The following is a 13,258-nucleotide window of genomic DNA, read 5'->3' as shown; positions in this document are numbered from 1 at the left end:
ATTTATACTGCATGCAAATCACAGACCTATATCCAAGCCAGCTTCAATGGGCTGGACATATACAGTTAGAGCAAAAGCATTGCCATATACACAAGTCAAAGACTTTGCGTCACCACAGACATCAACTTTCTAGGTTAAGGCAGAGTACGCTGTACTACATTCATACGTTGACATGGTCCTTTAGGTTTAAACATGGATTTAGTTTATACACACTGCAGTGAGAAAAATATCCTGATCGTCTTCCCACAACTGTTTTACATTCTTAAATAACCCAGGCCTGTCCATATATCACCTGCTCCCATCTACTGTTGCAATGCCCAATATCCTATATTAGCAAGACAACAGCAAACGTTATTATTTCTGCATCACCATTAACATCGCTAAACAGTTACCTTGGTTTTCAATACTGAAGTTGTGGTTAACAGTCTGACATACAAGGTTAGAACGGTTATGTAAACAAGATTTAGATGCACATTAGGCTTTTACAAATGATATCGAATCTTCAATCACTTTTCAAGGCCATTCCACGAGGCCGTCAGGACAATAAAAACACAAAAAACTTCAAATGGCAGTCGCAGTAGACATGGGTGCATGCTCACAGTCCAATGCCTAAAAGCTCAAAAACGTTGCGTCATAAAAAATGTTAAACTATTATGCTGTAACATTTTTACCATGCTGGACACAATAAATTCATCTAAAATGGTTTTTATTTGTTTAAATAAGGATCCTGGGGGGGGGGGGAACAGCCATGAACAATGTAAAAGCATGTTATTTCAACTTGAATGTATAACCAGTTCTCCAAATAACCCACCTGGAACAGCGCTGAATAGGGACACTTAAAAATTGAAACTCAAAAACAAAAGCGATACGTTATCTTGTGGTTTAATGCTTACTTTATACACATAGACAGAATTCATCAAAAAGTACAATGTAAAGCACACTATTGTCCTGGATTAATCTTTTCGCTTATTTTTTGCTGAAGTTGATAGTTATCACATTATATCTTGTACCTAGCCTAGACAAAGCTTATTCATAATCCATAAAAGTAATCTCTTTATCAATTCAAATGTTTAATCGAAAAAGCGTACAATACGTCACTGTAATGGTGCCAGCTGTGACAACACAAAAACACAAGCACAATGAATAAGGCAAACACCAAATGTAATGTTGTGTTAATTAAAACGTTATGATCTCATGAGTAATGAAAAACCGTTTGTTCCAATGTTAGCAGCCTGCACTAAACACCAATTATAATTTAGAATAACCTCGGTTGCTTTAGGTACATATTCATGTGAAACAAATGTATGCATGTTTAAGAATCATGTCTTCAATGTTTTACACAACGGATCAAGATTATGTACTTGCTTAACACACCAGCAATAGAGCACAAATTTATAAGTGAATGGCCACTATATTATAGTTTCAAAAACCAAAAAAGCATAGACAAATTAAACACATTTGACCCACTTCATTACACCATATTGTGACAGTTCTTCAAATTGTGCAGTACAGTACCTAACTGAAACACTTGGTAAATGGTGTGGCATACATACCATGTGAATGGCGCATATGCATTGGCATAGTATTTTAATTTGTGTATGGGAAAGGGGTACACCTGCATAAGGAACACTGAGTGAAGTTAAGTATTCATTCTTGAAAACAATGGACAACTGTTAACTTTTTAAATAATTATGGAAAACATAACTTTCAATGTTCAAAAGTACAAGTGCTTAATTTCTTCCAACAGCATCTTCCCAAATCAATTACTTTATTTAGCAGTATTAAAAGGGAACACTATAGTTGGTTTAAACATTTTGGTTAACCTAATATTTACCAAATTTTACAGTTTTTTTAGTTTTAACAGTGGGTTTTCATTGCAACAACGTTAACAATAAAATAATATAACATCAATAATAATAAAAGTTCATCCAAGGCTTACCCAAATCAGTTAATGTACATTTAAACACAATATTTCATACAGGCCTATTAACCAGATTTAACCTGCATCTAAAGCAAAGCTCCCTAAATAACATTTTTGACAAGCTTGTCTGCTAAAATCACAACAATCAAGTGTAATAATGAAGGCCATCCTACATTACAGGAATTCAAATGGCTTTGCAAACACTACGAAAATGACAGTCTGAACCAGTCCTAAAATATGTATTGGCAAACAAAAGCCATTATATGCCAAGACTCAAGTCTGGCACAAAATGTGAACACATCCGCAACTTGTAGGAAACAAATTCATCCATATTTTTTTTTCACACGAAATACCAAATGTAACAAGTTCTGCACCAAGCAAATACAAAAGCCACTTTATACAAAAAAACAAGCTCACAAAAAATAAAAGGACAAGTTAACATGGGGGGGGGGGGGGGGGGGAGGAAATTGTGTCTTGCTCACAAAAACCCAGCACAAACAGCCCAACAACCCAAAGTTTACAGGTTAAAACAGATTTTTTTTTTTGCTGAATCCCTTTTTGTGTAAGAGTAGGATGAATCTGGTCTCTTGTGAGAAACTGTGGGATGGCCTCACAAATTGCAGACACCAGGCAGGACATTAAATATCTTTGTTAGGCGGTGTACATGTTTTTTCAGCTGTATCTGGAGTCGTCAGGCACCAGACGCATCTGTCGGAAGAAAAACAGGGGGATAACCTCATCAAGACAAAGGAATTTATGAAAATTTGCTAAATCACAAACTGTTTTAACCATATACATTGGATACATATCTCAAATATCCCCAGCTGAATAGTATTGGACTAATTTATCATTTTCGAAAATGCCATTCATATGGAGACTCCACTTTGCTATTTTGGGACAAAAAAGTTAATATTCCACAATAGTAAAGTCCTACTTAAAAGTACATACACTCTCATCTAATAATGTGCAAAAGACCAGAAAATGTCAGTTATATACAAATATATATATGTCGGCTGGTAAAAGGCGTTTTTTTCAGGAATATAGGGAGCCAGGCAGGTGATTATCAGCATTACCCTTCACAAATAGCCTTAAAAAACACCTTGGAATTAAAGCATCCAGTATATATCATTGTTGTAGATTCACGAGTCTAAATGAAGAAAAATATGACAGTGTTGCAACAGCAGCTCAATCTACTTTGTATCGACCTTTGAGCATGTTTTCCACATTTCACTGCAAAACGTTACATTTAAATGTACTAAAACGTCTTAGTAATATCTTAATATATATAAGAACAATAAATCTGTAGCACACACAAGAGCAAAGCAGGCAGGGGTGGCAGAGAGGATCACGCCTGCTGAAATCCTGGCTGGAAGCGTGCAGTTTCCTCAAAGATCATCTCTTTGAGCCGCTCCTTGGGGAGATCATCCAGTTCCATGTCAAATCTGAACGGCTCCTCTGCTACAGGCTGTAGGGAAAGCAATTTGTCAGAAGAATAGGCCATGTTGTTATCTGTAATATAATTCATGACATTTTCTCATGCATAGACACAACCGAACAAGTGGTTAAATAAGTTAATTTCTTTGATTAAATACATTTCCCTCTACCTATAAATTCCATCAATATTACCTTATCGAAAATAAATGTAAAGAGTTTACATAAGTATTGCTGCATAAATAAATTAGGCCACAAGGAACATTTTAAAAGGGCGACATAGATAAGTGTAATAGATAACAAAAATGTGATTAGCTTCGATAATTTACAATAGATACCAAGTACAACAGTTCACAAAATATTAAATGTATGAGATGTTGCTTTTATTTTTATTAACACTCTCCAACCAAGATTCAGAGCAATAACGGTATAGCGCTGTCTGGCTCGTCCGCAACAGGGTGGCACAATAACTGTTCAAGATGTCCCAATGTAAATCAAGGTATAAAGTTGTGTTTCTATTGATTTACAGAACCATCTCAAATAAAGTTAGCCTCCCCTTCCGATGACATAATTACATATGACATCTCATGGCGTCATCTTGCTCTGCGCATTTAAAATTAACTTCATCACTAATACATATTTTGGAGGACACGTGCACGTTGGAAAGCATTATAGAATCCATGCACATGTATGGTTTTCTTCCTTTTGTAACTAGCAAGCTGTATGTAGCATAGACTTAAACTTCTAACCTCATCAGAAGGGTCATAGTACTGCTCCAGATACGGATGAGCCAAGGCCTCTTCCACGGTGATGCGCCTATGGGGGTTGAAGGTGAGCATCTTGTCCAGCAGATCCAAAGCTGAAAAAGAAACATTCACTAAAAACCTCAAAATTGGTTCATAAACATATAAAAGACAGTTTCATTTACCATTAATATAGGAATGTGTTGTTTGATTTTATATTTGGGCCACATTAGGGTTGTGGAACAGCAAAGTAAATATTTCACAGCAAATTTTTGTTAAAAAAGAATTACCTTCAACCACATCAAATGTTCAAAAGCGCAAGTTGCGATGTGGAAACAGAAATAACATCAATTAGCACGGCTGGCTACGTACGGTGCGTGAAAGAAGTTCAACAACATGCATAACTTACCCTTGGAATCCGCTTTCGGAAAGAGCCTGTTCCAAGGCACTTTGGCTTTCGGAGGGAGAGACTGCAGGTAATTCCTGGCCTTCATGTTGATGATGCAGTCCAGGTCCTCTTGAGAAGGTGAACCGAGGATTCCTGCAACAAAATGTCCAAAAGAAATAAAAGGTTAGCTTTTCGCTCTAATAATTTTGATCTTAATACAAATTATATTCCGTTACATTCAGAAAGAATACTCTCATCTGTTAAATGCAAGTATAGGCATGACACCAGCAATAGCCGACAAATGTGAAACATTGAAACCAAGGCAATAAAAAAACAAACATCTTGTGGTTTTGTACTGTAGGAGGTTAATACAAGTCCAAAGATGCATGATTAAAAAAAACATGTTAAGTCTAGTTTAGGACAGGCAAAAAGAGGGGAAAAAACGTTCAGCTAATAAAAACAAATGAGCTCATTGTAGAACCTTTAATGAAGTAAACATTTAAAAGCAGGATTTATTTTGTGACACACATTCTCCATAACACATCGTTACCTAGGATGTGGTTGAGCTGGTCGAGATAATGCTTCCCAGGGAACAAAGGTCTGTTGGACAACATTTCTGCCAAGATGCAGCCCACGGACCAGATGTCGATGGATTTTGTATATCCCTAAAATAAACAACAATAAAAAACAGAAGTCAACATTAATACAAAAAAAAGGTTTAAGTATACAAATTAGCTGTTGAACGCAACATTCGCTGTGTAAATAATTGAATTGTGAACTACTTACTTTGGAGTTCAGCATTATTTCAGGAGCACGGTACCAACGCGTGGCCACATATTCGGTCAAGAAACCTGTATGGTCATGGTCTGGGTCTGCTACTCGAGCCAAGCCAAAATCACAGATCTGAAGGAGAAAAAAACATTTTGGCATAAATATTACACATTTCAATACAATAATCTGAAATGTTCTATCTACTCACTCCACAGCAGATCACATCCAGCTATTTTGATTCATCACACAAGACCTAATATGAAAATGATCTGTTTCACAAAAGTCCCACCCGTTTTAGTTGGGTTATAACAATGCATTAAATCATCACTATCGATTCTTAAGTACACAAGACATGCATAACATTACATGTATTAAAAATAGTAGTTTTGTTTTATCAATCACCTCACTGCTAGGGGAGGTCAACAGTAACACCCCTGTTAACTTGGGACATTTTACGTTCACCCAAATCTTTATTATTTTGCTGCTTTAAATGTCCAAATGATAAGACACTTTGCTGAGCTTTCATTTGTAGCCAAGTCGCTTCTGAAAAATAAGATAACACCTCAGTGGGCTTTGCACGGTATGATGGGAATGTTTTTGTTTTATTTGTAAATTTGTGCGATTTGTTAACCTTTATTGTACTTTGCACTATCATGTTTCTCTATAGTTTTTTTGATGTAATGTTCTTACCCAACCCTACTGGACATGTGAAAAATAACTTTATAGCTCATTGGATTCCTCCAGTATAAATATTGTGACATTCTGATTCTGTATCCAGAGTTACTAGTTAGTATACCCAGTTCAATAATAAAAACGATAAAAAAAAAGCATTTTACTTTGAGGTCACAGGTGGTGTTGAGGAGAAGGTTGGATGGCTTCAGGTCACGGTGCAAAACATTAGCTGAATGGATGTATTTGAGGCCACGCAGGATCTGGTAGAGGAAGTAACAGATGTGGTCATTGCTGAGCTGCTGCCCCTTTAAAAGTTTGTAGAGGTCCGTTTCCATCAGATCTTGAACTATGTAGCTGGACAATGGGTTAAGGAATATTATTTGAATGCATTTAAAAATTGCAATTATTATTTCACTCAAAAAAATTATACATTTTCATTCTCTGCTAATTTTAGGTGTGGCCAATAGTGACGGTAAATGTGTAATAATCAAAGACTAGCAAGGGGTCCCTACATTCATATTGTAACCAACCATGATGACATAGCTGAGAGCTAACGGGTTTCTGCTTTTTGCAAACGTGGTTCAAGCCCAACGCTTGTCTTGGCTAATACTGCAGGTGTATTAGAAAAATGTATCGTCTGCTTCACAGCGACTGTTAATGTCGCCTTAACATTATTTGAAAAAGAGTCGGCCAATTGTGTCTGCATCTCGGTCCAAATTTGAAGAGCACTCGCAAATCGCCAAATTGGGTAAAGCAACAATGCAACATCACCTCCTACTCTGAAACCACTGCAAATGATACTCGTCTGTACAAGACAGAACTATCTGTGAAGGCCCTGTGCTATAACAATGAAGCGTATGCAAAATGTGTTCAATTATTTAATCTGCAATAAAATAGGAGATATTTTGGTAAATTTCCACAATGTAACCTTTCCTTGATACACTGCTTTTGGGTAGTACAAATATCAATATTCTGTGTTCGTGTGAACAGAGATTGCGTGAAATCTATAAGACAACTTATAATAAACAAAAAGGTAAGTGAACTACAAACACCCTTTTTAGTATGATAAAGGATACACATCTTTCATTTGATCAATAGTCGATGCCCGAAGGATGTCGTTGATGCCGATGATATTCTCGTGCTTAAATCTCAGCAGAATTTTTATCTCGCGCAAGGTACGTTGGCAATATGTCTGGTGCTCAAAAGGGCTGATCTTCTTGATGGCCACTCGAACCAGCTTTACATTGTCGAAGGCAGCACTGAAAAACAAATATAAAACAATTTCAAATTACTACAGCTCTCCAGTGAAGACTAATATAGAAGCAGGGAGGAACAGGTGGTCCACAAGATAAACATTGTTTCACATCAATGTGCTTTGAATACATTTCCCACTTCCCATTTCTTGCCTTTTGTGCTGTGGCTGGAACCTACATCATTACACAATGCTTAACAACTTAATCAACGTTGTTACATGTAAATCAGCTCTTTACCCCCTCACTAGTATGCACCAAGCAGCATCTACGAAACACTGAAAAGGACTGAATTCAGCAAAACAATAAAAAAGGGATTAACAGGCAGCTCGTCAATGAAAAAAATACTTTCCCATTACAGCTCCAGTATCTACATAAACAGGCACGGTATAGGTAATTTATATATTGTACTGTCTCTGTATATACAGTACGGTGTTTAATTACGGATATAATTTTTGAAGGATAAACATTTTTGATTACATCTGAACCATACTCTTGTACAAAATTTAAACATGTAGACAACTGGAGATAAAATTACTTGCAGACTTCTGGTTATCAAAAGTCTGATTTCTCTGATGAGGCCAATTGGCATATTTTTACATTAAATTTCTAAAAATGCCCATTCACTAAGTAGCTGACAGGGCAGAAGTAATATTTGTGTTAGCTTGATTAACCAATGTTCTGTAGATTCAGAATTGTTTTATTCCAACACATATATCATAGGCACATAAGCACAGTATTAATATACAGTACTTTCTTCTTAAGTACTCGACTTTATGCGTTTTGCTTTACCAAGCAATAAGAAAAAAATGCAAAACCACAAGCATGATTCCTTGCTGGCTATATTGCTTACTGCAAACATTGTGGCGACACAAACAAACTTCCGTTTGACGGATAAGGGGCAAACTTAGTATGGTGTACAAACACAAAGACATTACATTCTGCTGTACACACATAGCTTGCACATAAAAGTACGAGATTGCTCTACCAGGTGCACGGTTTCATACCATCCCTGTGCAGGTGAAGTAAAACATACAGTGGAATGCTTCAAGAAGGGCCCATGTTCGAACAATAGTACATCACGAGTCAGTTTCATTGTACCTGCACTGCATAATTTCTAATAGGTACATGCCTCTGAATGTAACTACAGAAAACGTAGTCCTTTTCACAAATGTTAACATGCAATGTCCATTGACGGTTATATTAGTGGTGAAAATACAGTCTGGTTTACAATTAAAAAGCACTATCACCGATCTGAATGTAAACATGTGTGTGGAGGGAAGTCAGAATTACACAAACGAGGACAACTTTATCAACAATACGGCTAAGTTATACAATGCAATGAACACAATTAATTTGTCTCGGGACATTGTGGTGTCCATAGCGGCTCACTGTAATCACGTGTTTGCAGTAATTCTAAGTAAACAATTGGTCCCGATACTGATGCTGGGGACACGCTGTTGTGCGACACCTACCGAGAACACAACAAGACACTCATTGGTGGTTTTATAGACAGAATGTTTTTGGAAAGCCATCTGCAGGCGTACATTTTCTCCCCTGATGTGCACCGCGGATTAGCACAGTTGGCTATGTACCGTGCGAAAGAAGTTCAACATACATGTTGAGTTCTCTGGAACGTTTTCTCCCACAGGCAAACTGCTCTAGAAATAGCTCAAAATCCTAATGAAAAGGCTTCTATGAAAGAAAAGCTGATTTCCAAGGTTGGAGTTTCCAATTATCACACTCCTGCATACGTGATTCGTAAATAATGCTAATCGTCTCTTATGGTGCATAGTGACAATGCTTTACTTATTCACGTGTAATTAAGTTGCAACTCATTAATGAGATTAAATAAACCATCGGTGGCTGACCATCTCACATAGACCAAGTACGAAAAATTATGTTATTTAAAAGCAATGTGGCTTTTATTGGAACACATATTTCTTTGTTTTATATTACATTTAAGCTAGCGTTTCCTAAATAAAATGTTTAAAATGTCAGTCATTTTATAAATGTGGTGCCAGAAATCTAAATAAAACACCCCATGCAATGAAACATCACACAAATTCAATGCAAAATGGTGCAAATTCACCAGTGTCTCAATCCTGGCCCAATGCCGTCTGAAATGAATTCACAAGGAAGAATGGACGTTCCCCATTACACATTTTAAGCAGCATTAAGCATGTTAAATTTCACCAAAGTTTACTGGTAACTACATTAATTCCATTAACACTGATCATCCGTTTAAAAAAAAACGCTTCAGCTGTTTATGCTGCATAATTTTGCAATAGCTATAATTTATGGATGCGAATCTGCTGCCTCACATATCAGTTACAGACATGTATTACTGCAATGGAAATCAGTGTACAAGTGCACCGGTGTGTGCAGCATGTCAAAGGTGGCCACGGATTTCAGCCCTGCGACATTTTAAAATATAGCGCTCACAATGTGGCTAGTAACAATGTACAGATGTGAATCAAGTATCACACCGGGACTAAGCTGCACAAACGAGGATTATTTTTTGGAATCCGAGAGCTGGATTAGCATCATCATGAACCACAATCTATCCACTGCTGGCCGAAGGCCTCCCCACACTGCAACCCTCCTTCATGGTCTCGCAACTCAACAATTAATCTAGTTATTGCATATAAGTTGGTCTCTGTTCCATTTCTATGGTGGTCATCCTCTAAGGCATACCTTCACCGATGGCTTCCATTCCATCATCCCATATGGGAGATGCGCTCTCGGAAGCCCACGTCTTAACAATTGATGTTTATAAAAATTGCATTTGATATATCTGGTTTGCGTTTGTTTATTCATGCGTTCCTGACTCTCAATGCCATTCTGAACTTACACTTCATCATGCTTTTTGGCACACTTTTCCGATATCGTTGTAGTTTATTTGTTAGTGTCCATATTTCTGATCCATGTAATAGCAGACAATATATACTTAATGTTTATGCATATACGTCTATTGAACCTAACACCATCCAAATAACTTGACTCACTTAAGCATTAGCTATATTCAATAAACCAAAGCTTGACCTCACCCAAAATATCAGAAATCGTTGCCTTTGAAAGAGGGCTGTAGGGCCTACCTATAAAATGTAAACCCATATATGCACTCACATAGCAAAGCCTTTGCCTGCAACAAAACCACTACGTGTGTCCAACCTCATCAGGTTTTGCAAGCTCAGCATTGTTGAACCTGGATGGGTGACCACCAGGACCCTCTGTTGTAGGTGAGATGGGCAGAGCTGTCGCTACTCCCTTTGCACGTGCGAATTCATTTTCTGGGTACTCCATTTTAATGCCACACAGCTCATTTATTGGAAATGATCATGAGCTCATCTTTCATTTTCTTGAAACGTTTATTGAAATTCCAAAACGTGCACCTTCCTGACAAACAAGCAGACAGTAAGTAGTTGATTTCCGTTAAGCACTGCGCCCTCCACCAGCGTTAAGGGCCTATTTCCCACAACCTACCTCAAACTCTCGTCATCCCAAATACTTATGCTACTGGGCCATCGTTCCAGTGCGTGCCGCGTGAAAGACGTCAACAACAACAAAAATCCATCTCGTCTTCCAGCGAAACACCTTGTGAAGGAGGTTATATTCATTGGGTCTTTCGGTATAAAGCCACGTAGATAGAAAATTAATAGATCACGACGTTTCGATCGCAACACAAGCGACCGTCTTCAGGTGAGAGAGAGAGAAAGCTAATGAAACAAGGTCTGAGATGGGTGCAGCTTCAGGGTAAGATGACATAACACAGGCGGTCGTCATCCTGATGACGACCGCTTGTGTAGCGATCGAAACGTCGTAGTTCTTTTCTTACATTTTCTTCGAACCTATCTACACGTGACTTTACCGAAAGACCCAAAGAATATGAATTCCTGCAGGCACGAAAGCCAAGAAAGCTTCGTGCAGAAAGGGCGTTTTCCTATCCGAGGTCAAAAGCGTGCCACCGCAGGTGACGACGCTGCAAAGCCATCGCATTGGAAGACGAAAGGCAATAATGATGTAACCCGCCAGAGTGCAACGACGGGGGGGGGGGGGTTAACAGGACGGCGACTTTACGTTTAATTTTTCCACACCGCCCCGCCTGCCTGCCTAATCATCATCGAAGGGAAGAAAAAAAACTCGGCTCGGTCGGCCCCGAGGCTGTTCGCCCGCAGAGGCGCGCGTCAACCCCCAACGTAGAAATAATTCGTCGGTAACAGCAAAAGCCTCCTCCTCCTCCTCACCCCCCTCCTACTCCTCACCCCGCTCACGACGTTCTCAATGGTAGCCGCTGTTTGCATCTCAATGGGCCAACCACCGCAGGGCGTGTCTCCTCGCATTTCCACGATGACAAAAACAACAACTGCTTTCGAAAGCAATCACCGCCTACCCACTCAAACACTTTCCCAACAACAACAACGACGAACGATTAACAGCAACGACGAAAATGCGAGTGCACGTGGAAAGCGTGGGAGAACCACCGAGTCGTGAACACCCCCCCCCGCTCCCCGCTAAGGCGTAGCCCGAGACTCTCGGCCATCGCATTCCGCGCGGCGCGCACGGCCGCGGCCACCGCCGACTGAGCGCGGCTTCTCTACCACACACCCCCCCCCCCCAATTGGCCCGAGCCGCACGGGCCACCGTGCGCGTCGCGACCAATCAGCGCGCGCCTACGAGGACTACGCATTCGAATCGCTCCCATAGAGACGGGGGGGGTGAGCGGGGGGGGTGAGGGGGGTGAGCGGGGGGGTGAGGGGGATGAGCGGGAGGGTGAGCGGGGAGGTGAGGGGGGGTGAGGGGTGGTGAGCGGGGGGGGGGGGGTGAGGGGTGGTGAGCGGGGGGGGTGAGGGGTGGTGAGCGGGGGGGGGGGGGTGAGGGGTGGTGAGCGGGGGGGGGTGAGGGGTGGTGAGCGGGGGGGGTGAGGGGTGGTGAGCGGGGGGGGGGGTGTGAGCGGGGGGGGGTGTGAGCGGGGGGGGGTGTGAGCGGGGGGGGGTGAGCGGGGGGGGGGTGAACGGGGGGGGTGAAAGCGGGGGGGGGGGGTGAGCGGGGGGGGGGGTGAGCGGGGGGGGGGGGTGAGCGGGGGGGGGGGTGAGCGGGAGGGGGGGGGTGAGCGGGAGGGGGGGGGTGAGCGGGGGGGGGGGGTGAGCGGGGGGGGGGGGTGAGCGGGGGGTGGTGAGCGGGGGGTGGTGGTGAGCGGGGGGGGTGAGCGGGAGGGGTGAGAGCGGGGGGGGGGGTGAGCGGGGGGGGGGGTGAGCGGGGGGGGGGGGGTGAGCGGGGGGTGAGCGGGGGTGGAGCGGGGGAGTGAGCGGGGGGGTGAGCGGGAGGGGTGAGCGGGGGGGGTGAGCGGCGGGGGGGGGCGGTTGGTGAGCCGAGAGAAAATGAAGGCCGCCCCAGCTTCTCACCACACCACCACCACCACCCCGCTTACCCCCTCGCCGCCTCGACAACGCGACGCTCCCACCATCGCGCCGGCTCGCTCACCAGACCATGCCGTAGGCGCCCTCGCCGATGTAACTGAGGCTCGTGTAGCGGGGGCCCACGTCGAAGACCTGACCCTTCACCACCTCGGGCTGCTGCGCGGCTCCTTGCGTTGGCGTCGCCATCTTGGGGGGCCCCTGGGCTCGCGCTGCGCAGCCCTCGCGCTATTGGTCCGCCGCGCCTCACGTGACGCGGAGCCACTGCAGCGGCTTGATTGACAGGGGGGGCGGGCATACGCCCTTCTCGCCGGTTGGGCTCCTCCTCTTCTTCTTGGTTCTTTCGGTAAAGTCACGTAGAATGGAAATAATAAAATAATAATAAAATGTATTACTTTATTATTTACATTCCTTTCGGTAAAGTCACGTAGAATGGAAATAATAAAATAATAATAAAACATTTTCTTTTATTATTTCCATTCTACGTAGAATGGAAATAATAAAATAATAAATATTTTTTTATTTTATTCTTTCCATTCTACGTGACTTTCTACGTAGAATTCTACGTAGAATGGAAATAATAAAATAATACATATTTCCCCCTTATTTTATTATTTCCATTCTACGTGACTTTTACGAAAGAACCAAGAAGATGAATCCCTGCA

At 41.7% G+C, this 13,258-nt stretch overlaps 1 protein-coding gene across 1 annotated transcript; it reads right to left on the bottom strand.

Annotated features, from left to right (window-relative positions):
- Positions 1 to 866: 866 nt before the first annotated feature.
- On the bottom strand, positions 867 to 12,818 carry LOC144719457 (mitogen-activated protein kinase 1). The gene is made up of 9 exons (XM_078595384.1): positions 12,661 to 12,818; positions 7,003 to 7,185; positions 6,091 to 6,280; positions 5,270 to 5,386; positions 5,034 to 5,148; positions 4,505 to 4,636; positions 4,102 to 4,211; positions 3,235 to 3,386; positions 867 to 2,629 (listed from the first exon to the last, which is right to left on the bottom strand). Exons 1-8 carry the CDS (start codon positions 12,780 to 12,782, stop codon positions 3,267 to 3,269), a joined length of 1,089 nt encoding a protein of 362 aa, XP_078451510.1. The 5' UTR covers positions 12,783 to 12,818; the 3' UTR covers positions 867 to 2,629; positions 3,235 to 3,266.
- Between the last annotated feature and the right edge of the window lie 440 nt (positions 12,819 to 13,258).

This window comes from Lampetra planeri, chromosome 6 (assembly GCF_965212315.1).
Source record: "Lampetra planeri chromosome 6, kcLamPlan1.2.h2, whole genome shotgun sequence".
NCBI classification, from domain to species: Eukaryota; Metazoa; Chordata; class Hyperoartia; order Petromyzontiformes; family Petromyzontidae; genus Lampetra; species Lampetra planeri.
The sequence above is the reverse complement of the archived record's forward strand: the minus strand, read 5'-3'. Positions and strand labels throughout refer to the sequence as shown.

Bases quoted from the DNA above. Each gene is read 5' to 3' on its own strand.
- LOC144719457 (XM_078595384.1), bottom strand. From the start codon at position 12,782: ATGGCGACGCCAACGCAAGGAGCCGCGCAGCAGCCCGAGGTGGTGAAG. The intron at 7,186-12,660 runs GTGAGCGAGCCG...TTTGTTTTTCAG, and splicing joins GGCGCCTACGGCATGGTCTG to TGCTGCCTTCGACAATGTAA. The intron at 4,637-5,033 runs GTAACGATGTGT...ATTTTGTTGCAG, and splicing joins CCAGCTCAACCACATCCTAG to GAATCCTCGGTTCACCTTCT.